Below are 25406 nucleotides of genomic sequence, written 5' to 3' on the forward strand. Positions count from 1 at the left end.
CCAAATTGTCATGCCCTATGGCACACAGTGAGTTACTTCTATACCACTCACTTCTCTCCCAGTTAAAGACTCCCAGAAACAGAGAAGGCAGGTGGGAAATTTCAAGTAACAGCTTCTGGTAAGTAACCAGATCTCCTTCTGAGCAGTGTTGGCAGAACTGCTTTCACAAATTGGGCATCACACTAGAGACACTCAAGAGCATTTTAAGTGCTGGTATAAGAAGGCAAATTACTTAGCTGAAGCATAATTGTAGAACTTTCATTTCAAGAGCTTGCTTTGTGAGATCTTATCCTTTTTCTCTTGGTTGTGTCTAGCATCCAGAGCCTACTGTTGCATTGGCTTGGGCCCTGGGAAGCATGGTGTTCCTCATGCCTGCAGCCTCTCTTGAAGAAAGACCATCTATGGAGTCACATAGAGCAGTCCCCCTGAGTGCTTTGTATCTCCATATTAGAAGCTTCAGCTGGATGAAGTAGTACATTCAGAGCCAGAGCAGGCTGCTTTTTGGCTCTCCTGCTTAGGAGACGTGGCTGTTTTCCTCTGTAGCTGTAATTTCATTGGTTTCCTTTTTAGTCTGAGGTGGAGAGAACTGCAGTAGTATAGTCTGGAGGTGACACATGCCTGGCACTGCAGCAACCAAGTCTTCATCCAAAAGGAACAAACAGAATATTTTTGCCAGTCAGAGACAAAGTGGCAAAACTAGCAAAACCACACGCTCTTCCCAATGCTAGAGGAAGTGTGCTTACCAGCTCTTCCATGCGATTCCATTTTGCATTACTTCATATTCCTGGATTTGCATAAAACAGTCTGGTCGTCATCTGTACTCCTTTTTCACCCAGGCAATGTAGTATCTCAAGCAGAACTGTTTACTTGGTTTGTAAAGGATACATAGAAGTATGTGTCCTCAACATGAGAGTGGTTACTGCAGCTCCTGGCAACTCTGTAATCCCCATGGATTACACGCAGATGCTAAATAATGGGATTGGCCCAGTGTAAAGCATTAAGGCAGATTTAAGACATTGCTATTAACATTAGTTATGTTTGCATTGTGGTAATACCTAGGACCCTGTTGTCCCAGGCTCCTCCTGCCCCATAGAGCTAACAGTCCACAAGAGACAATAGCAAAACACAGCAGATGTGCAGTAAGGAAACACTGGGAGAGAAAGAAAATACAGAGAATAAGCACTTCCTTTTAGGACAGAAGAGGAACACGTCAACAGAGAAATAAAGTCACTATCATGTCTTGTCTCTCTCCAGTAGGACCCATTATGCCAAAATCTTTGCCCTATGCAAGTTGTACTACTAAGCTGCTCAGCTCTATACCTAGGTTAGGAATAGGGTGAAAACAGTCCCAGGATCTAGGAACTGCAACTAGGCCCTCTATAGTTGTGCATTTTAGCTTCATCCAAGCCTTCAACAGGTTCAGCAGTCATTTGGTTCCAGAGTCTATCCGTGGTCGTTACAGAAAGCAGATCGCTTCCAATTCCCCTTGACCTGAATTCTGAGTGCCTTAAGAAAATCAAGTGCCATGAAAATCTGAAAAGAGACCATGAAATAAACGTAGTGTCATAGATGCTTCATGGGCGTTTCTGGTAGGGTACATTAAAGAACAAAAGGTGACATTTAAGCACAAGAAGAAAGCCAGACAGGATCCATCAGGATCTCTTATCCTATCTCTTTCTTTCCTAACCCTTGCCCATTTTAAACATCTACTCCTACCCCCCATCAGTAAAACTAAGGTTTCTTGCCTACTCTTCTATAATCCCTTCAGGTGCCCCAGCAGCTTCATCCCATTTCCTTATTCTCATTGTATCCACTCTCATCTGTTCCTGCAGCCTTTCCTTCCCCTCTGGTTTAGCACCATCACAGTATGAGCATCCCTGAAAACACTCATGGTTGATTTTGGTTGCATCTCCAACCACTGCCCCATCCCACTTCTTCCCTTCCTCTCAAGGTTAATTGGGAGTGCTTGGAGAAATCACTATTTAGTCCTTTCCCCAAGCCCTCCTAGCTAGCCTTTTTCCTCTACACTCCACTGAAAAGCTGCCACCAACACTCGTCCTTTCCCAGATCTTGCCTGTTAATTCTGTTGTTCTGACTTTGATTCTCACCGATGCTTGAGAAGACTTGAGAAGTCTTTAAGTAGTGGTCCCTTAAAAATGATGATGAACCCAAAGATGAGGATGGAGTACTGGTTCTGAGATCATATGATCATAGGAAAGTAGAGCTGGAAAGGACTTCACAAGGTCATCTAGTCCAACCTCCTACTCAGGGGATCATCTTCAATTCAAGTCAGTCTTCAATTTGCTGAAGATAATTACAAAATTGGATTTTGTTTCACAGTTGATGTTTGTTATTGGGACAAACCTAATGCAGTTCAGTCAGTGAATCCAGATACCTTAGCTATATGTAATCTGATTAAATAAATAGGAGATCTTTGAAAAGGGCTTGTGACAACAGTGAAGAACTTGTGCACCAAATTAAAGCAAGACAGTTGAAAAGTTAAAGGTCATTTCATCAGATGCATGATGTATCAACCAGAAAATTGTTTTAATCAAATCCACAGAGTACGTTGAAAGCCTGTGTGTTTTCAGAATTAAATTGTTGGGGTGTGTGACACCAGGAGAGACGAAGAAGCTCTTACAATGTTAAAAACAAAACAGAGTTTACAAAGGCTCTGTCTGATACTACCTATGAATGAGCTAGAATGAGCCATATGATGACCAAACAAATAAAAGATCCCATTGTTTTGCATTTTTCATGGAAGCAAATTCTGCAAAGTGCTACAGTTCTGTGGAGCAATTTATTTTCTTACCAGTGAGCCATAATGTACTGCAAAGAGAAATGGAACATTTCCAGAAAATTGGTGAAATGCGGATTTTAGTCAGCTGTTTGAAATTGCATAACAAGAAAAAGCCTTTTATTTGCAAAAACAAGGCCACTAACATTTTCTGAGGGGGAATGAACTTTCAGCAAATTGAAGTTACTTAACAATCACCTTCAAACAAAGGACATTAAAGGACTTGAGCATCTGATGATACTAAACTGTTAAAAAATGACATTGTCAACTCCTTAGTTCATAAGCTATCATGATAACTGCTACCAAGTAACAGAAAAAAAATCTTAGTGTCTGTAAGATGAATTTTTGTGAACATTCCCTGTTGTTTCTTATATTTTTCAGTCTTATTCCTGTTGTTCATAGTTTGGAATCTTAGAATATTCTGCAAAATTAAGCACAATTGGTTTTAAGTGCTTAATATGCACTGTTTGTTTGTCAGGCCTTTGGTTTGACCCATCAGCAAAATATATATATCGCCTCTCAACCAGATTAGCCCCTAATCATTTTGTGTATTCTAACCTTATGTTGTCTGTCATTTTCCAACTGAATTGTAAACTGTTTAGGATGGGAACTGTCTTCGAGTTGCAAATGCATGCACAGAACCTTATGCTCTAGACACCCTTGCAATGCAGATTTTTTTTTTTTAAGTATTATTTTTTGTACTAATTAGATATGACGACTTTGAATAGGAAACATGGGAAATAATCAGCATTTCAAAGATTTTTCCTTCTCAGTACTAATACAAAATTAAATTAGAGTCACAAGTTAAGCTTCTTGGCAGTTAATCCACCTCAATCCATTACACATGGAATGATTTGTTGTCTGAATCACTTAATTTATAACTTCTTTTGCAGAAGCTGCTACAGCTGTGGCATTGAGCTATAGCAGCATATACACCCGGGAGAAAGGCCTGGGTTAGCACTGTCTGTGCTCTGACACTTAGTGTTTACCCAGCTAGGTGCTCCCAATAAATACCGTGTTGAATGCTGATCAGCTGTAGTAACCGCTGCGACATGCACTGTCTTATGCAGTTACCTAAATGGAATTGTCCTTTGATAGATGAGAATCTGGAAGGCTCATGGCTGAACAGGAATGACAACATACAAACTCCAGGGGCTCTTCAAGCACCACAGCTCACCTCAACTGTCTTGAGAGAAAACACGAGACAAATAGGAGAGCAGATCCAAGAGCATGAGTCAGAACAAGGATCTGAACAGGATTTCTTACACAAGTAAGTGCCAGAACATCGCTGTCAAATACATCAGGCTGGGCAAGAGTTGGGATTAGCCATAGCGGTTACAAGGCATGCCACAGACTTCCTGTGCCAGACAGCTGAGCATTGGAACACATTGCACTGCCTGCTGAGAGCACGTGCCAACTAGTCTGCCTACAGCACCACACACGTGCAGTTACACTGCTTCTGGATCCTGGAGTAGCATGTGTGCAGCAGTACACAGGGGTACTCTTCTCCTTGGCATTAGGTGGTTCTCCATTCAGAAAGCTGGCTTGATGAAGCCCATTCAGAGGTCCCTAACTCTCTGCCCTGAGCAGTTACCTTGAGAGTATGAGATCCCCTAGGCCACAAGACCCCTCAAATTTAGATTGTGCAGCTCAGAGTCTATGGTTCCCTTTTTTTAATATATCCCTAGGTGCCTTCAGCCCCTAGCAGGCATTACACTTAAGACATGATTAACCAGTTAATACCATCTTAAGTAATAACCAGGCCACATGTGCATGCAGTTAATGGCACAATAAAATGGGGAATAAGATGCAAAGTTATCACACAAAATACGTGGCTGGTTCCTATCACACCTTAGATTGAGTGTGGGGCCAGTGCCAATCAGCTGATCAGCACTCCCAGCTTTAGGAGCACGCTGCCGGAGACTTGAAGGGAGGCACAAGCATTGAGATCATGGATCAGATCATGTTCTGCCTTTAACTGAATTTCAGTCAGTGTCCTCAGTGCCATGGAGAGGTATTTTTGCACCCAGTCCCCAGGCCTTGAGTGCTTTTGCACATAGGCTTGATGGTCAATACAAATGGCTAATGAACAAACAATCATGCCCCTACCAGAGATCCGTCACCTCAAGTGGTGTCTCTTTTTATGCAGGGGCTCAATGACTTCAGCTTGTTCTGTCAGTTTCAATTGGGTGGAATCGTATAATTGTAATAAAATAAAAGAACTTGATGCTTTGAAGTTCCCAGGTACTCTGCTGGCTCTGCTCATGCTGTGGTGACCTCCCTTGCATAGACCTGTCATTTAAGTCCAGCCCTTCAGGTAGTCACATATCTGTTGTTTCTGGGCCCTCCAGTAATTTGTACTATAGTTTAAGCATCGTTTGCTTTTCCTTCTTTTATATGGCATCTTGTGCCTGCTGAAATGTGTGTTAACCTTGGGGTTGCAGGTATTCTTGTGTGCAGTGCCAGATTTGAGCCAATGAAATAGCACCAATTAAAGTAGGAACGTTCCAGCATGGTAGGAGTACAAAGTACCAGCGTGGTGGCATGTGGCCACTTTTATTACACAGAGTTTAACAAATGTACTGATCACGTGCCACAAGAGCAACAAACTGGAGCAGTAGGTGTGAAGACCCATCCATATAATGGGACAGGGTTGGAACGCTTTTCAGTCTCGAGGATGGCCTGATTCAAAATGGGCTGAGACGACATCCGGGGAAAATCACTACAGTCTCAGTGGCATGGCTGAATTCATAACACTGTTCTTCCTGTGTCAGTCCGCAGATGCAGATATCTTGGCTGGGCCAGCAGAAGCTAGAAGATCTAAATCGAAAGGACAGGACAGGAATGAACTACATGAAAGGGAGAAGTGGTGTAAGGCATGCCGTGTAAGTGTGCAAAACCCCACACAGATCATGGGCACAAGGGCCACATTTGGTGCTGAGGAATTTTGATTAGTGAGGTTCGTCATGGAAGACCATAACCTGCACCGCTGCTCATAGTCTGTGTGATATTTTCTCTCTCTTAATAAAGACATAGTAACTGCTTTCTAAGCGGGGATATGCAGCAAAGGACGCAGCATGGGATGCCGGGTGCTGGGCAGTCGGTGGACTACATCACAATCCGCAGATGTGCTGTTTTAATGCAGGGCCCTCTCCTACTTACCACTGTCCATTGGCTGAAGTGCCAGTGGGGTCACAGTGCCCACAACTTGGCAGCATCAAGTCTCTGGAGCACAAGGTTCTCCCCTCAGCCTTCCTGGATTATTCACCATGTGACTTTGGGCAATCACATGACCTTTCCAGGCTTACTTGCCCTATTGTAAAGTGAGGTCAGCACTGACCTGCCTGGTGGATCTGGCACTGTATGTTGTATATAATGCAGTTATATAGGACTTCGTACCTCACCACCTCACACCTCCAAGTGTTAACTTCCTTTTCAGCTGAGATCTCTTTCAGAGGTAATATGGTAAAAAATCTCGTCTTTGTAAGCCTCCCTGTAAGCTGCCATGAGCCCCTTTGGGGAGGGTGGCACATAAAGAAATGGGTAAATAAATACATGCATGACACAGAGGAAGCAGGATGGGTGATTATTTATTCCTTTATCCTTACAAAGGAGAAATCCCATAATTGGAAGAATTAAATGCCATGACTTTGTTTTTTCTCTCTCTCTCAATCAGACGGGGCCTAATGGAGGATGATGCTGAGCCTATCTTTGAAGACGTAATGATGTCCTCACGAGGTCAGCTCGAGGACATGAACGAGGAGTTTGAGGACACCATGGTCATTGATCTGGTCAGTAGATGGTGGTTATTAATAGCAAGTATAATATGGAGGCAGGATGGTTAAAAGTGACAAAACTGCCAAGGCAGCTTCCCAGGATTATGTGCCACTTTCAGTGGCGTAAGCACCCAGAAGTGGGAGAGGACTGGAGCAGCCCACTTGGCTCCCTTGGCTCAAAGCTACAAATGTAGTCCTGACCAATTCCGTGTTCATAGAAACACAGGGCATAATGTTTGGCAGCAGTAGCCTAGTGTCCTGCTGCTGACGCAAGCAAGGACCTGATACTTGGTGAAAGTGAAAATGTGATAAAGCACATAGAGGCAACTAGTGCTCCTTGAGATACAGTATGGACTTGCAGCTCACTAACTACACCATGCTAAGCCTCCAGGTGTACAGTGTTAGTACCCACTCAGAGCAAAGAAATTAAGTACACTTCCAGGGACCACACAAAAAGATAACTGTTGAAGACGTACTCAGGGTTTTAATGCAGGGAGTAAACATGGAGCAGCCCTAATGTAAAGGAAAGCCTGGCCCTTGCTTATGGATACCAGCTCCCTGTGTAGACAGGCCTTTTGCCAGTTGCATAATGCAATGAGAAAAAAATCTCTCCGAACAGGAGATCATTACATGTCCCACAGCATGAGGAAGTGTTTCCGCAAGGCTAATTGTTACTAGCAGCAGCAGTGCAAACAACTCAGCAGTGCAACTGGGCTTTAAAAAGGGTTTTAGCTTCTTTCAGTGACCTCTTGTGGCCATACCCAGGCTGCATGCTGCATCCCGTTCCCTTTTGTTGCATATAAATTTACTGGCCTTTGAATTTCAGAAGCTTGGTTGTCTCATTATGCGAAGTAGAAAAAAATGCAGAGCAGGAAGGAAACGGGACCAATCAATCAGCTTTTCCTAAAAGTGAGAGCATTTTGCATAATTCAGACTGGCTTCTCTTGTCCTGTCCATCCTAATCTTAAATCAGGGTTACAAGCGGGGCACATGGGTCCAAGCCCTAAGATCATACTTTTCCATGTCCTTTGGAACAGACATTCAGCTAAATATGTAGCTGCTTCTGCCCAAGAAGTCTTACCCACACATCATCTTGCAGATACGTAAAACCTTTTCTTGCATAGTCCAGGTGGTAGGAGATGAAGAGTTCCATCCAGCTCCCATTCCAATGGAGCAGAGCTCCCAGAGCTGCAGGATCAAGGCCAAAGGGAATAGATTGACCCCCAACCTGAGCTGCAGTGTCCTGCTAAGGTGCCTTTGTGGCTGTAGTTGCACTCCAGTTTCATAACTGATTTGTCTCAGAAATGAAGAGCAGCAGAAAGCTTCTGATAGCCTGGTGCTTACACAAGTGCTTAAGGATGGGCATAGACCTATTTCCTTTGGCTTCAGACTCAAATACATACTTGATGTCGAGCAGCTGTCACAAGTGTTTTCCTGGATATAAAATGATTTGGAACTCCTTGCCAAGCCCACCTCCCTTGAGGAAGGTGTTCGCATGCTCCTGTCTATATCCAGTACCTGCCGTTCTTTCATGTCGAGTCAGCTTAGCCCATTGCCCTGACTAGGGACCTTGCGCTGCCTAATTGTAAGGACAGTTAAACAAATTCTTCTCTTTCCAGCCACCCTCAAGAAACCGACGAGAACGGGCTGAATTGAGGCCGGACTTCTTTGACTCTGCAGCTATCATTGAGGATGATTCAGTAAGATCCTGCTTTGCATTGTTCACTGTTTGAGGATCCTCTTGTTTTGGCCTCCGGCTAACTGTTGTCTCTCAATTGTTTTCTGTAGGGATTCGGAATGCCTATGTTCTGAAGTCTGGTGAAGAGATTTTACAAATTTGGAACTCTATTGTTTAGAGCTAGAGGCCTATATACTGTGATAGCTTGTATGAAAACCACATTTTTGATGTGCTACAGTTTGATTTTTAACCAAATGATTAAGGTCAATCCCTTTTTGTAGTGAGAGAGAAGAGGAACTTCTTAATGACACAAAGGAATGTTGGCCAATCCAATCACCTCAGAAAGGCTGACCTAAAAAATCATTTGTATCCCTGTTCTTGACTGTCCTAATACAGATTTTTTTTCTGGATGGGGAGGAAGTTTTAAATTGTTAAGACAGCTGTCAAAATAAACACTGTTCTACATATGTTTTCTGAAAACAGCGTTGAGTGAAAACAGAACTTTTTAACTTTATTTTTCTGCTGTACAATTTAAAACTGTTTTAACATTTGCCTTTTTATGTTTTAAAAGCTAGCCATTTTTATTAAACCTATGCCTGTCAGCCATTGACTAGCAATGATGCTATAAGCAGGTCATCCTGGCTACAGAAACGTGTTTTTGAACACACTGGATTTGATTAATAATATGGTACGCTTATATCCTCTCATAGGCATTGAGAAGAACACTCTTACAAAAGAGGTTAGAATCCTAATGAAGTGCATCTCTGCCAAAAAACGTTCAGATACTGATATGATAAACCCAGATTTTATACTCTTGAGAAGATTTATTTTTATTTATAATGGGGCATAAAGTAAGAGATGTCCGTGAAGCCACTTTTCCAACAGATGCTGTGTAACATTCATTTTATATAGCACTAGGGGACACAAAACAGTACATTTTCTATTGGTACTTGCTCTGTGCATTTTTAGCAACTTATACCAGCAAATAAAGTATTCTCAGTAAAACACACAAATGGTTCTCAAGTAATCACTTTGCTGTTTTTACTACCTATTTCATGCCCTGCCAATCCAAGGTACATAAACAGCAACTTTCCTATATAAAATAGATGCGGGGGGGAGGAATCACTTTAGCATTCAAAAAGCAATTTTAACTGTACCATATAAAAATGTCGACTTCCCATGCCGTAAATACCCTTTTGCGCTATTTTTGTAAATTAATTTTGCCAGTTAGAAGTACTGTATGTGCTGCATAGAAATTTGTGCTTAGATGGTGAAGTTCTTAAGCTTACAATGGAATACAGCTACATTTTTCAGTGTTAACTGTGCATATGAGAGTAATTCTTTGAAAAAAAAAATGATTTTTTCAAGAAAGTAAAAAAGAAAAAACCCAAAAAGTTCTCAGCTAATTCATTGTAATAACAGATTTTCAGTGTCTTCAACGATTTGGAATTTCATTCTGCTTTGATTTTACAACTGTCTCATAGCTGCTACTGTAGTTGAAAATGGCCTGATATTTAGAGGTGTGGAAGACCCACGCAAAACCAGAGCACATCTAAATATCAGCCACAAATGGTTACTCTTCCTTTCTGCGTTTCAGTGTTAGCGTTAATACCGAGCCAACTGACCCACACCAAGCACAGCAGTTTCAGAGGTGCTTTTTTTAGCAACTGCAGAATAGTCACGGAGCTTTCTCTTTTACAAGGTCGTCTAACAAAAAACCAAACGTACACCCAGTGCTTACCTTTTGTGAGGGGAGAAACAATGTAAAAACAAACCATGTTTCCATTCTTTTAACAGCTGAGATTTTTCTTAAAATGTGTACAGTTCTTGGGGGGGGGCGGGGGGCGGCGAAGACTTGGTTGCCAAAAACATTTGACCTGATGATTTAGCCATTCCTCAAACTTGGCTGTCAGGATTGCAAGCCTCTGCCCTTGCGGGAGCATTGCTTTATATCATGGGTGAAGGTTACCCCCAAGGGGTAGTGGGTGGGCAGGAATGGCTGCATTAAACTGTCAGCACCGTAGTTCTGTGAGAATAGTAGCAGAAGGAATGCTGCCTGGTTTGAGTCATAGTCACAGACCAACCTTGTGCTTCACAGTCCTCTGTGTGGAAAACTGAATCCTAATTTAACATTGTAGAATACTGTATAACAAAAAAAAAGTTTACTATTAAGGTACCTCCAATGGGTTTCCAGTTCAGTTTGCAGTCAATAGATTTTTTTGTATTATGAGTGTCTCCTTGATTGGTTTTGCTAGTAATTCTGTAAATTGTACATTTACAATATAAGGTTTTTTTTTCCTTTTGTACAATTTAAAACTGATGCTTCACCTTTCCTTTAATAAACTATTCAAAATCATGAGTGTGATGAGCACAACTTTAAAAACTGGATCTGGCCACCCCATTGTGTCTCTACCCCATGAACTATTGTCCCATGCACATAGGAAAAGGCAGCTCTCACTTGAAGCCCTGACCTTCTCACCAGACTCCCTGTGACTATTTCTCATGCTCAGTCTTGGGTCTCAGAGCAAAGGAATTTCTTTTTTTTTTTTTTTTTTTTTTTTTGCCAGTTTGCAGTAAACCTGGTAAGTTGCCTTTAGAGTTGTTAAAGGCTTTTATGTTGCTGAAATCTGTTCTCTAATGTCTTTGCCATCAGTCAGTCAGCTGCTGTCGGACAGGTCAACGTGGTACAAGCTTTGGGTGAAGTTCTCTGCACAAGTAACCGTAAGTGCAGGGGTGAGTAAGCACTCTAAAAGGCAAAGACCCAGAAGGTTTAATAATCTCGTAGGCTGGAGTTTGTGCTTCTAAAAGCAGTTTGGCAAATCTGCCAAGGTGCACGGTGCCTCCTGCAGTGCTACCTTCAGCCTCTTGGAAGCTGACATAACTCTCAAATGCAAGTGATGAATGCATTTGCCTCTACAATGTCAGAACCAAACCATCAGCTTTCTCTTAAAGATGATTGACTAAACTGGTGAAGAGATGACGTGAACCAACAGGTAGGACACTGGGATTGGATTAGGTCCTGGGGCTGCCATTGGCACACTGGGACCTTCTGCGCGTTGCTTCGCTTCTTTGGGCCTCAGCCTCTCCCTTGATAATAATACAGGGTTGATGATAACATGCCTTCTTTGTAAAGCCTTTGGAGAGCTCCAGATGGAAAGTGCTATGCAAGATTTCAGTGTTACCAGTTTACAAGCTAAGGTAAAGCTCTCACTGAAAGGATTTTCTTTTTATATCAGGCATTTTCTTTGGTGTCAGGAGTTCATAAGGGGAGTGAGCCATCTTCCTCATCCTGTCATGGGGACTGCAGCCTTTGTGGTGCAGCCAGCAATGGTTCTCTAGCACGTCTGCTGGTTGTTAACTTGATAGCACTGCTGGCTAAGTATTGGAATTCGGGAAGGAAAGTTTTTCTGCATGGAATGGTGCTTCTAGGACTGGCATCAATGGGATACAAGTGCCAAGTGTCTGTGGTGCCCAGGCATCGAGTTTCCACCTTATGAGGCTGAGGAACAAGTGAGCAGCTGCAGCTTTCTGTTCATAAATTGTCAGAGTTGCGTTTTTCGTTTGTCTCCATATGTGTGACACTGCTCAGCTTGGGTATGGCCATGTGTGGGCATGATCAGGGCCTGGCCCCAGTCTCTGATGTCAGACTAGCAGTGATAATCCTCTGAGCTCTCACTTCTCGCTCTAGACGGTCTCGGCCCAAAGGATCACGGCACACAGCTTTGTAGAGGTGCCACAGGGTCACGGCCCCGTCAGGGAATGGAGGAGTTTGGATTGGTTTGCTGCATATGGCCGGCCCCTGTTGGGTCTCCAAGAGGGGGGGGCCACCTTCCACAGCAGCAATCCCTTTGTGATGCCTTGTCAGTCTGTAATACTCCTTTGTGAAAGGCCTTTATTCCGTCACTCAAGCCTTGAAAATGCAGCCAGTGTAGCTGTGGGCTGATGATTTTTCAGTGTGATGGTGTCACACCAAGTTGTCATGGCAGTTTTCCAGCAAGCCAGCTCAGTGCCAGTCTGGTCTTCCATGCTTCTCCATGTCCCAGGTATCTATGAAGAGGGTGGAGAAGCAGGTGGTACAGATCCAGCTGAACTAGTTCTCCCCTATCCAGGAATGGTATCAGAGACCTCCAGTCCTTAAATAATAATGACGTGCATGCAGTGAGTCCACACAAGACCCTCACTCAGTGGGCAGTTCTTTGCAGTGGCAATGGACAGGATGCCACGTCAGTTATTAGCCGTCATCTGAAACACAGCCAATGCTCTTTGGAGGAACGCCAGCTCTGGAGGGCTTAGCACAGGGCCCCAGTGCCTACAAACTAGTGGTCCCTTGCTAGGTGAGCCGGCGCCTTGCGCTGTACTGCTGTTGGCTCACCGCTGAAGGGGTTCCTGCAGGCCTGCACTTCAGATTGTAACATGGGATTTGCAGGGAGAGGGGAGGAGCTGCCTCCAGGCTGAGTACATCAAGTCTGTTACTTGTGGTGTCAGATGTTTCTTTTTGCCCTCCAGCAGCCTTGCTCATATCCCCCAGCTCCTGCCTCGGGCCAGACACCAGATGAGCAGCTGCCAAACTGCCCTGCATAAATGCTGTGTCTTTCTGCATGGGAAAACCTCCGTTATCTCCAGTGAGTGCCTCACTTCCCTGTGCAGGTGAGGACAGTAAGAGGCGTCGTTATAAAGCACTAGGTGCCAGCTGCGTTTGCAGAGCTTGTTTTGAAAATCCTGGCCGAATCCAAGTGCTCAGCCCCCTCACCCCACGCTGTTCTGATTGGCCAGCCCAAATTGGCTGTCACTTTTTTGCTCTATTGAGACTTGGAACAGGGACAGGACTTGTGCCACCTGAAACCCTTCAGCTCGCCGCAGGTGCACACCATTAGCAACATGTCACTGAGGTCCCAGGAGAGAGGAGCACATCTCCTGCATATTACCAAGGGAACTGCACTGAACTGAAGCCAGGGGGACCATCCTGTATGCCTGGTCCCCAAGCCAAGGGGCAGGAGTAGTAAGCTTCCCCCTCACCCCCTTCATCCCTCACTTGCTCCTTCCTACATCCTGCAGGTGAATCATATTTTCCAAGTGAAAAACCAGGGCAGGACATCGTGAAGGGGAAGCATCATAAAGAAGGAAAAAGAGGTTTCTCCTAAAACAAAATAAGGGCATGTTCTAGGATGGGGCAGAGGCGCAGAAGAGAAGATTGATGCTTTTTTTACAGCCGTGTTAGAGCTGCTCCTTACTATAGTCTTTTCCTCTGCTCACTTGCAATTCACCTTCATTCACGTGACTACCCATTCCTGCCAGTCCAGCCCCCGTCCCCTCTGCCTCCTAGCTCAGAACTTTATCCATGGCCCTCCCAATGCAAGAGTCCCCCCGCCCCAACCTCCACCCTCCTGACCTCACCGCATCCCAGAGCCACCTTGGGATGAGTGAATGTAGTTGACAGTAAACACTGGGAGACCAGAAGCCAACATAGTAATAGTGGCAGGGACAAAGAATGAGAGGTTCAGAGGGAGAAACCCTTGTGTCTGACCGTGTTGTGTTTTAAGCTGACTGTGAGACACCAACTAAGGATCTGCCAGTGTGAACACAGAAATGGTGTTATCAGCCAGCCACATAATGACAACCAAATCCCATATAAGCCAACCCAGCAAGCAAAAAGGCTGAGAAGCAAGTGCCCAAGGATGACACAGTGGAGCATCCCAGAGCTAGTTGGGGCCTTATCTTACCAACCTAAACAAGGAGGAACAATGAGCAGTCAGAGAGCACTATGTGGAGAGAGGCACCTGACAAAGACAGGAGGCCTGAGGATGGGGGCAAACCCCAGGCTTGGGCCAGGGAAAGGATGCCAGAAACACTCCTGAAGGAGGAGAGGAGGATTGTGATGGCAGCATGGAAGAGAATGGTGTGGAGGCCAAAGGCTAAGTCACCACCAGCTGAGGTGAACACAAGATGGGAGCTGGGACACCACTGGAGAGGCAGGCAGGCAAGACCAGTCACAGGGTCTTTTACTGGCAGACTGCAGCTCACCGAGCAGGTGTATGACAGGAAAAAGGTTAGCAGCAGCAGTCAAAGGGGTTCATATTGCACTGTTGGGCAGGTGGTGGCACTGACAGCAGAGGGCAAACAGGAAGCTTGGCCATGGTGAGGGACAGGGCAGGATGCACTGGGAGCTAAGCAAGATGGGGAAACAGGATGTCATCGCAGTGAGGAAGGAGGGAAGCAAAGGTGTTGCGAACACAGGAGCAGGAAGCAAACAGCCTGAGACAACAGTGCTTCTGGCAGGAAAAAGGCAGCACTAGAGAAAGAGGAAGCCAACCTGCCGTGGAGGGATCCAACTGGTTCCCCTCCTACGAGTGCCAGTGCAGAGGGACTGGTCTGGGCTGGGAGACTGCACAAAAACATCAGGTCAACACCCTGCCAAGCTGAGGGGTTGCAGATCCTTCCCAGCTGCACAACTACCACGAACACCAAAACTCTGAAGGGCTCAGCACTGAAGATTGACGATGCAGCCTCCTGGAGCTGCTGGGTCTGAGATGGATCTTGAAACCATCAGACAGCCAAGCTGAGCCCAGAAAAGCCTTTGTGTTGGTAAACAGCCAGGTGCTGTACTCTACCATTGTGCCCAATAATCCAAGGCAAAGTCAGATATGCACTGGCCAACAGCTACACTTCCACATTTGCTGCTGCCTCCCTCTTCTCATCTCTCTTCCTCCTCATCTCTCACTGAATAAACTTCTTTTAACTGGAGAGGGGCTTTCGTAACTGTGCGCTTCCCTGTCAGCCAGGAATCCAAACAGATGTCACCGCAACGGCCGTGGGAAAATGTTAGCAGTGATTGGCTCTCTTCGTATTTCAGTTTCTCGTTACATGCGCACAAACCAGGTACATGGAACGTGAAAGAACCATACAGTTAAAGGCACGGCAGACACTGCATGGGCCTGCACATACATGGAGCACCTATATGCCATGTTGTGGGCTACTGACCTCCACAACACCATACACCTGTCTGCCTGATGGTGGTGATTTGCCTGTTTCTTTTGCAATTATCCACCCGTTTTTCAGAAGGGAACATCAGAGAGCTCAGAATAGGTTAGTCATGGCTCTGGACTGAGGACAGTCCCCAGTACTCCAAGACCTCTGTGCCCCCAGCACTTTACAAGGGAGCATCCTGGGAGTCTTAATGAGCAGATTCATTGATTGCTCAGTGCAGAGATGCCACGTGAATCTGAAGACAATGGATCCATCCCTCCCAGAGCTCCCCAGATTCTTTCCTTAGAAAGCTCGCAGTGGATCAATGGTTACAGCCCTTCATGATTGTACCAAGCAGCTCCTAGAGCCACAGGAATCAAGGGAGGTCCCTCCCCACCTCCAGCCTGGGAGCCTAGATCCCAACCCTTAGGCCCCCTTTTGGAGCCAAGTCATGTGGCGCAGGCTGTTGTGATGGTGGGCTGAGCTGCTGCTAAAGAAAAAACCAACTCAAACCCACTGGTGACGTAATTCCAAATACACCTGCGTACGTGCTGTGGAGTTTATTGTGGTGCAAGGCTGCAGCCAATCAGCAGAAGGGAAGCGTTAGCGTGGGTAAATGCTGTTCATATTTGTGCTCTGCTCCATCCACCAGCCCTGTTTAGAGTGGCATGTTCGCATGCTTCTTCCAGGGATTGGTCTGCACCTTGCTTGCCAGGACTTCCAGGTCGCGACAGATGCGGAGCCGAGTGGTGTCCGGCTGAATGAGGTCGTCCACAAACCCTGTTCAGAGAGAGAAATAAATCTCTGCCAGCTGCTAACAGGCCATGCTAGAGCGAGCGCAGCAGACACCTCGCACGACAAGAGCACCTCCTCCAGCTGAGACTGCTGACAACCCATAACAACTGCCGCTTACTGGGTCAGCCCACAAGTCCACCTTGCCCAGTCTCCCGTATCACACAGAGGCAGAAGTAGATGCTGAAAGGGAGAGAGAACAGGATGGAAGTGGAGTTTTTCTCAATGTTGCTCTCTTGCTTGCAGCCTTCAGCATTGAAGGTTCAGGAAGTTCTGGTTCAGAGGCTGTACCCCTCACTCCCGTGCTCAATAGCTACTGATGCCCCTTTCCTCCAAGCACGTGTCCAGTCCGTTCCTGAATCTGGCTAAACTATCAGCTTCCACCACATCCAGTGGCAATGAGTTCCACACCTTAATGACACGCTTGGGGGAGGGAGCAGAAGAACTTCCTTATGTTCATTTTCAACTTATGACCTACTCATTTCATGTTACAACCCCGCATTCTTGTATATTTAGAGAGATTAAATGATAAATCCCTATTGACCTTCTCTTCACAATTTAGTCTTTTGTAAACCCTCATGTTCCCCCTCAAGTATCTCTTTTCTAACCTGAACAGGCCTGACTTCTTGAGTCTCTCCTCGTAGGAAGCCCCTCCATCTCACTGATCATCCTTGTTGTCCTTCTCTAGAACATCTCTAATTCTCCTATATCCTCTTTTGAGGAGTGAGGACCAGAACTAGGCACAGTATTCAAGGTGTGGACACACCCCAGATTTATAAAGGGGCATGATGATGCTTTCAGGGATAGTCTTAGGGAAAGCATTTGAATTGAGGTAAAGCTAATTCAGGGCAAAACACGCACCAAGGATTAGGACCTGAGTGAACACTGCAATGCCAAGCAATTTTAAAGTTAGACCCAATGTAGGAACAACAAGCACCACTGGGAAGTTTCCAGTTCAAAAGAAACTGGCTCAGCGTAAAATGGAAAAGATCAATTTCCTCCCAGGAGTTTCTGCAAACTCAGCGTGGCATCTAAGGGCTGAATCTGGTTGGTTTTCTCGGGCTGCTGCAGCCACAACAAACCCTCCACAGCAAGATGTTAGCTAAGAGGTCTAGATAGCAGATGCAGTTTTAGCACATGCATCCAGGGGCTCTCCGTGGCTCTGGAGAGCTACTGACAGGATTAAAATGTAGCACAAATGGATCCACCAAGGAGCAGGCTGGAAATGCATTGGGAACTCCTGCCTGGTGAGAATTCTGTCTGCGTAGTCCCTTGGCAGAGTAGAATCACACCCTAACATTAATGTTAAAAACCACAAGCCTTGAAAAAACATGGAAATACAGAATCCACTCCAGCCAAAAGAATTAAGCACCCCTTTGGCTACCCCTGGCTCTCCCCTGCAGAAGTGAAGGGAGACAGCAGGGAGGCTTTCCCCAAGATGGGCAGTTCACCTGTAATAGAAGGCTGTGGTCCAAATACTGAGGTGCTTCTCATGTTGACAGTATTTCTAAATGGGTTTGTCAGCATCTCACACCTGGCTCCAGCCCCCATCTCAACAATGCCTTTCAGACTCATGCCAGGCCAATCTCAGGTAAGTTCTTTGTTGCCCAAATTTGGCAAAGAAGAAACAAAACCTTTAAGAAGTAACATCATCTTCTGACCATGTAACCATGCGCTTAAATGTCTCTCTTGAATAATCCTAATCCTGGTCCTATGCTGCAACAGGGCAAGCAGAACATGACAAGATTTTTATCCAAGACAAGAAGAAAAGAACCCAGAGGAGAAAGTCGCACATAAACATACCTCTTATGGCTGCAGGGAAAGGGTTTGCAAACTTATCTATGTATTCTGCCTCTGCATGCGCCCCTTTTCCTCTGAAAATGATCTGCACGGCACCCTGGGAAGACATACAAGCAGCCTGAAAAGTTGGACTCAACCACTCGTCCAGTAAGAGAGAAAGCTTTCAGTTTACGGCACATTATGCAATATCTTAAAGTCCTGAGCTAGAAGTTGTTCTGTTGGCTAGTAAGACCAGGGTGCTCAACCCCCTGCCCACAGACCAGACCCAGCCCACAGCACCTTGTCATCCAGCCCGTGGGACTCCCCACAGGCCCAGGCGGAGGCACTGTGGTATCGCAGGGCCCCAATCCCTGCGTGCAGGAGGACCAGGCAAAAACAGTGCAGAGGCCTGAGGACACAATGTCCACACACAGGGTTTGGCAGGGACATAGTGGCCTAAATGCAGATGTGCAAGCCCAATCCTGGGGCGCACAGAGTCTGATCCGGCCCACAGACCAGCCCCATGCCAATCATTTGGCTCACAAGGTTAAAAGGTCACACACCGCTCACTAAACCAGTACAGAGAAAAACTGGCTGCCCTCTTAGCTAACTTCCTCAAGCATGTTAAAGAGACAGCTGACTGCTAGAAGTCAGAAGTGTGATTACCCCCCCCAACACACCTGCCACAATGCTTACCTTTGCACCCATCACTGCAACCTCCGCAGTAGGCCACGTGTAATTAACATCTCCTCGTAAATGCTTTGAACTCATCACATCGTAAGCACCCCCGTAAGCCTGGAATGGAAACAAGTCAGTGATACGAGACAAATGCAAGGCAACAGTGAATTCCTTCTGCAACACGGCCATACAGGAGGCAGGGGAAAGTTCATGTTTTCCCATTTTAAAAGTAATTTTGGGATTGGATTTTCAAATGCCTAAATTTTGCTCCCTAATAAAGGGTTTCATATAGTCCAAGAACAGTCAGGCCATAAGAAAAGTCCATTTGTCTTTATTCAAAAGCTTGGAGAATGACAAAAAAGGATTTTTTTTGCAGGTCAGGAGGGATTCTCTGGATACAGTCTGGCTCAATGGAATGGAAGAAATGGAACCTGTTTAGAATCCTATTAATCCTACATCAGTCATCAGTTCTTTCAAATAATCAGCTACTGAAAATTAAAATCCTCCTATTTTAGCATCTTGCCATCGCTGCTGCCTACAGCATATTCAGGGTTCTCTGCACAAAAATCAGGCTTTGTTATCAGCACTTATTGCATGAAAATGATTCCCTGCTGTGCCGTGAAATAATGACTCTGCACCAAGGCTTTCTGACATTGTTCCAAGAAGGACAAGACTGGCATCAAAGGCACTGGGTGATGGGGATGGAGGGTGATATGCATATGGGAGGGGGGTTAGGTGTTTTATCCATGTTGAATTCAGACTGCCCATGTAATGAGCTCTGACACCATGGAGTGATGCTAAATTCCATCACCCTGGCATTGAGGCATTTTGAAGTCAGGGGACCCTTCAACCTCCTTCATCCCTGCCACAGGAGATGACACCTCAGCTTCCATAACATCTCCTGTGGTAAGTTCTCTGGGGCCAGGAAATATGGCACATGAGCAAACAGTATGCTCTTTGTGCATCACCATCCACAAAGCAGCCTCTATCCTGACTGCCTTCAGGATTCTGCTGGAAGACTAAGGAAATTGTAGCAGAGTCCCATCACCCCTCACCTGAGCAAGACTCAGCACTTCCCTATCATTAAGGAGGTGAGGCAAATGGCCTAAAAACTAAGTAGTCAAAATTCCTAGGCCCATGATAAAGGAGAACCTCCTCCCTTGGGGATGTAGCATGTACCCAGGTGTCGCAGAATCATAGAACAGTGGGGTTGGAAGGGACCTCTAGAAGTTATCCAGGTCAACACCCTGCTCTAGACAGGATCACCCCTGACTAAGCCATCCCTGGCAAGTCTTGTCTTAAAATCTATCAGGGATGGAGATTCCACAACCTCTCTGGGTCACCTGTTCCAGTGCGGAATCATCCTCACAGTGAGAATTTCTTCTTAAATCTCCAACCTAAGTTTCCACTGCTACAATTTAAGACCATCACTGCTAGCCCTGCAGACACAGAGAATGTTCTATCACTGTCTTCCTTAAAGCCACCCTTCAGATATTTGAAGACTTATCAAATCCCCCCTCAGTCTTCTCTTCTCCAATCAATTCCAGTTCTTGCAGCATTTCCTCATAAATCATACTTCCCAGAGTTTTAATCATTTTTTGCAGCTCTTCACTGGACTCTTTCCAGTTTGACTACATCTTTCTTGAAATATGGGCCCCAAAACTGGACACCATGCTCCAGGTGAGGCCTCACCAGTGCTGAACAGAGCAATCAGTTCCCTTGACTGGCAAGTGATGCCTCTATTAATACAGACTAACAAAAGCATACTGTTTGCTCATATGCCAGTGCAGCTCATATAGGCAAATATGCCCACTTCAGCTTTTCCCCCCAGTCTCCACACTTTTTCAAAACAAATCCTCATTAAGGGGGCAGCAAGGAACTGAAGAGAGTCCCTTTCCCTTTTATTAAAACGTGTAAATGGGACTGCAACTATTTAACTACTAGGCTGAGCTAAGCTGTTGAAAGAGTTTTTAAATAGTCACAGGTGATCCCTAAGTCTGATGTGAATCACTAACGTTTCCTGGAACACTGGGGTAGTTCCAAAGCACTGAAAGAAAGGTGATGTGCCAATTTAAAAATGAAAATGACTTGGATAACCAAAATTACCACATTTCCTCCCATGCAATACACCCCAAAATAAAACACATGCCTGGCTTTGCAAGGCAGACTGTAGAAAGCAAGACTGTTCCAGAGTCACGGCTGACTGTGTGCCAGGACATCCTCCTGAGAAGACAGCGTCCAGGAAGTGTGACATTCCAGAAGGAACTGCCTCACCCAGACAGTCATGCTCTTCTCTCAGTAAGGAAGCTGAATTACAGAAGTTACCCCCTTTATCCATAGTTATACCACTGTGATTTAGCTTCCACTTGCCAATCAAGGAAGAGCATGCATATGGGAAGTTACCGTGAAGGAGTTGGCACATGATAAAGTCCAACCTCCTTATGCCCTGCAGCAAGTTGCTTGGATACCCACACCCAATAGGGAGAACACAACAGTTCAACTGTCTTGACATGGCAAGCAGATCAAACCATGTAAACACTGGATTTGCCCAGGGTGCAGCAATCTCTGCCCCCAGGGAAAAAATATGAAGTAGCAAAGAAGACAGACATCTGACCAGGAAGAGGAGGCAGCAGGAAACAACATGCAGAGATACAAACACACTTGAAAGATGAAAAAGAAAATCAGAAAGGATAAAAGGAGGTGTTGAGGATGATGGGGGAAGCAACAGCAGCCAGGCCCTGAGAAACAAGTCTCTTTTGAACACTTCTGACCAAAAGAGGAGGCCTCAGCTCTCTCCCAGGAATCAAGTCACCTTACCTTTCTGGTGATTATCGTGATTTTGGGCACAGTTGCTTCTGCAAAGGCAAAGAGGAGTTTTGCCCCATGACGTATGATTCCACCATACTCCTGGGCCGTACCTAAACATTACATGAATCAAAAGAAAAAAAAAAAAATAAACTTTTCAGGAAAGTTACCAAAAAGTTCCCTTCATGCAGATGGCTGTTTGCAAGGCCAGCTAACACTACTCAGAGCTGCCCCCTCAATTGTGGTGGATAGGTTGGTGATTACAGTCCAGCTTCTCCACACCTTCATGCTGAGCCATGTTGTGAGGAAAGCTCACATTGAGAGCTGGAACAAATATAGCCCAGGTTATGGCAGGTACACACCATCAGGCCAGCCCATACTGCCAAATGGTTCCTGCATAGTTACAAATACAGCTTCAGAAACACTGAGAGATCCCCACACACATTCAGAGAAAAATCTACCCAATGCTTATCTCTCTGGAAACACTCTTCTGAGAACGCATTTTTCACCTCATACTCAAGGCAGATCCAAGCTATTACTCATGGCCCCTGTGGCAGAGGTGTAAAACTACACAAGGGAACCACTGCAAACAACAGCAGCAAGAAATCTCTCTGGCCAGGACAAAGCATCAGTAAGTACTTAACTATTTCTCTCCAACATAAAGCAGTCAAAAGGGGAGCAAACCCAGATGCTGCCCCCAAACTGGATCAGGCCCCCAGGCTGACTCCATGCACAGAATCCAACTCACACGCTGGCCCCTTGCCAAGCATCCAGCCCACAAGCCAGACGGTTGCGACACAACCACCACCACCAGTCTCTTCCAGCAAGAGAAGCTCCTGGTGCATCTGTTCCTGCTGGCCCAGGGGTTTGCAGCCTGCATTCCCAAAGATAACGTACAGAGGCAGTTCCAGAGGCAAGGTAAGCCATCTCCTATGAGACAAGCCAGGCAGATGGAACAAAGCCGCAAGGCAGGACTAATCTTCAGCACACTTATACCAGTTTTGCCAATGTCCACCTTGGGATGGGGCACTCCTGGCAAAGGCTGCTTCCTTGATGAATGAAGCCAATGCCACACTCATAGGATTTTGTGAAGCAAATACTAGATCATGTAAGTACTTTGCTGATTGCTTCTACTGGAGTGGATTCTTTCTGCTTGGACCAATACAACAAAAGTTTCCGTTTTTCACAAGAACCAATTTCAGGGTCTTAGTAAACCCCACTATAAACAGCTTCTGACATCCAGCAACAAGAGATGTGGAAACCTTAGCTTTCCACTCCAAATGGAACAAGTAAGAAAATGGCTCTAGACTTCATGTAATTTCAAGCTCTGTATATTTGTAAAGCTCAGTGCAAACTGACAGTGCATCCCCTTCTTGGGATCCTGGGCACCTACAGCAAGAATTCTGATGTGCAGATAGGGCGCTGCTTGTGAAGTTGAGCAAAGAAGGTCTTCAGGATGCATCTGTGGAACAATGCAAATTAGATGCCCAGTGAGAGTCCACCTAGCCAACCTTATAGCCACTATGTACATTCAAACTTGTAAGGACACTCTGACCTTAAACTTCCAAGAAGGCTGTCGACTCATGTCTGCTGCATAAGGTCACCCACGCCCTTGTGAAGGAATGGCATCTGAAGGCTTCAATGTTTGTAAAATGACAGCATCAGAGGATTCCTTTTTTTCCATCAAATCCAGCAGAAGACCAAGACAACTGCAGAGGGAGACAGCTTCTCCTAGGCCATAATTGTGGTTGCTGCAGCACTACCAGGCACTCTACAAAAGCAACCTTTAGCCAGTAATCATTTGGCAAGGCAGGCCAATCCTTGGGTCAGAGCTCTAATGCTGAGCAGAGATGTAAGTACACAGAGCGGGTGCTCTGACCAGATCTACAAGTAGGAATTTACAACCCAACTACTCATTAAGGCATCGGTCACCCCCAAGAGAGGGGAGGAAAATGAACTGCCCCACTAGCATACAGCATGGTGCCATGAATTTGCTCTCCACTGTCCCTCCTTGAGGCACAATCCTTGCTGGGCTTCCTCGTGGGATGGTGCAGCTCCATGCTGCCCTGGCAGCACACACAGAAAAACCGCTACAGCTGAGCCTGTGGGCAGTGCTTAGAGCCTCCAAGTAACAAAGAAAACACACAAGAAGTGAAGTACGACCAGCTTCTGCTTCATCCACAGCCTCAGCAGGATTTGTAGAGAGTTGGCAAAGAGCCAGCCAGGCCCTGGGTCTTTGCGATGGCTCTGGTACCGGACAGGATTGGCAAACCAACTAGCTCAGGACTGGGTAATACAGAGCTCAGCATAGGCTCTCAGCCCTGATGCTTACCTTGCTTCTCAAGGCAGGTTTTACTACACGCACAGCTCCCAGCTCTCACAGATCTACTGCTAGAAGTACCCAAACTAGCTACATTTAAAGCTCCACTCCAGTCAGGCAGTTACACCTCAGCGAGGACCTACCTGGCAGAAATCCTGGGACGTCCACAAAAGTGATCAGAGGAATGTTGAAGGCATCACAGAACCGGACAAAACGGGCTCCTTTCACAGAGGAATTTATGTCTAAGCACCCTGACATTGAGAAAACAGAGCAGGACATTTTACAGTTTTAAACAGCTCATTTCTAATATTGCCATTCTAGACTTCAAATACAGCATTCAGGGCAGTACAGAAAATAGAACATTATATCTCCATTGTACTTCATCGAAGGAGCAATACTGAGAACAGAACAGTTTTGGTTCTAGCTGCTCTCTTTGTTTGATGGTATCCCCCACTTCACTTGTAAACAAGGGGGGAGAAAATCAAGATCACATATAAGTACAATTTTCAAAAGCCTCTGACTGACGCAGGTATTTACAACCCACTGAAAAGTAGTGGGAGACGGGCCCTTCTTAAAATGTCATATTATGTCCCATTATATGACTGTTACAAGGTAGCAGTATTTCAGCCTAAGAGTGACATACTTTATATGCATTCATTTCATATCATCATTTCTTTTTACTGCACTGCTACCTAGAATCCCCCCCAAGATTGATTGCTGCTTTGGGGGGGGGAAGAGGGGGAGAAAAGTTCCTGACACAGAGATCCCATATGCCACTTTAATTTTTTTATATAGATACATATATACCTATATATATATATAAACCCGATGAAGAGAAAATTATAAACGGGGAAGTGCAAAATGAAACACCATACAGGCATCACTCCAAAACAGTATAAAAACATTCTGCAAATCAATGCAAAGTTGTATAATCAGCATTCTCAGTTAAAATATTGCAATACATTTCACTATTTCAGTCCCCAAAACTGCATTGCATTTTAGTATATTAAACCTCTATAAGACTGATACAAAAGAGCCTACCTTAAGCTACAGACATCTTTAGTATAATTTAAAATATCAAAGAAACAGTGAAACCCATTAATTATCTCATGATTCATTAATAGTCAGCAAATTACCTTGCCAAGAATATGTATTTGATTAAAGTAGCCAGGGGGAAATGAGCCATCTCCACACAGGATGGTCTAATTTGACCAAAATATAACAAGTCGTGGAGATAGTTCAAGTTAACACATGAACAAAGCATATGTGGGAATTCCCATGTGGCTCAGAAGAGGGGTTGATGAGGATACAGCTGCTAGTTGTCCAGTACTAGTCGTTTCAAAAGCTGCAAGATGGAAATAAGGAATGATCCACATGGTTCAGAACGTTGTTTCCCAGAACACAAGAGCTTTCTCTCTCCTCTATCTTTTTTCTTCTTTTTTTAAATATCCTTTTTGCTGTAAATGTGGATTTCATAATACCCATAAAATGCCTGGGTTTTAGGTGCTTAAGTTCATATAGGTATTCAGATGCAGCAGAAATGGCATATTATGCATAAAGTATTTTATTCATCAACGTACACTATGCTGTGTTACAATTTCACAGACTGCTGTCTTGTTTGTATTCTGTGAGAAAAGGTGCCAGGAAATGCCTGATCTGTGAGCATTGGTGTATCTGTTTTTACCATGTCCTTGCAGATTCACCTAAATAAAGGTCTGTATCATTGCATTCAGTCCTTGGGTACCAGTTCTGCCAGGCCTCAAATCATTCTCACCAACTTCATGAGCCCCCTTCTGCTTCTGCTTCAGCTTTCTTAGC

The 25406-nt window shown here is 45.1% G+C and overlaps 2 protein-coding genes across 4 annotated transcripts in view; one reads left to right on the forward strand and one right to left on the reverse strand.

The window, feature by feature from the left end:
* The window catches only part of STAG1 (STAG1 cohesin complex component), a 304994-nt gene extending 294387 nt beyond the window's left edge, over positions 1-10607 (forward strand). For both annotated transcript variants that reach the window (XM_059730741.1, XM_059730742.1), the window contains 5 exons: positions 3896-4067; positions 5572-5682; positions 6474-6588; positions 8193-8273; positions 8362-10607. In XM_059730741.1, the coding sequence (XP_059586724.1) occupies positions 3896-4067; positions 5572-5682; positions 6474-6588; positions 8193-8273; positions 8362-8385 (503 nt within the window). In that variant the 3' untranslated portion in view covers positions 8386-10607. The remainder of the gene's footprint in view (positions 1-3895; positions 4068-5571; positions 5683-6473; positions 6589-8192; positions 8274-8361) is intronic.
* A 177-nt stretch (positions 10608-10784) lies between these two features.
* PCCB (propionyl-CoA carboxylase subunit beta) overlaps positions 10785-25406 on the reverse strand; it is a 47191-nt gene continuing 32569 nt past the window's right edge. The window contains exons 11-15 of one of the 2 annotated variants that reach the window (XM_006270468.4): positions 23732-23839; positions 21281-21381; positions 18482-18580; positions 17810-17903; positions 10785-15994 (exon numbers count right to left, since the gene is read on the reverse strand). In XM_006270468.4, coding sequence (XP_006270530.3) covers positions 15873-15994; positions 17810-17903; positions 18482-18580; positions 21281-21381; positions 23732-23839 — 524 coding nt within the window. In that variant the 3' untranslated portion in view covers positions 10785-15872. Of the gene's footprint in view, positions 15995-16038; positions 16190-17809; positions 17904-18481; positions 18581-21280; positions 21382-23731; positions 23840-25406 lie in introns of those variants that run through there. The other variant, XM_059730743.1, reaches the window with a different exon arrangement.

The sequence above is a fragment of the Alligator mississippiensis genome, chromosome 7, assembly GCF_030867095.1.
Source record: "Alligator mississippiensis isolate rAllMis1 chromosome 7, rAllMis1, whole genome shotgun sequence".
Lineage (NCBI taxonomy): Eukaryota > Metazoa > Chordata > Crocodylia > Alligatoridae > Alligator > Alligator mississippiensis.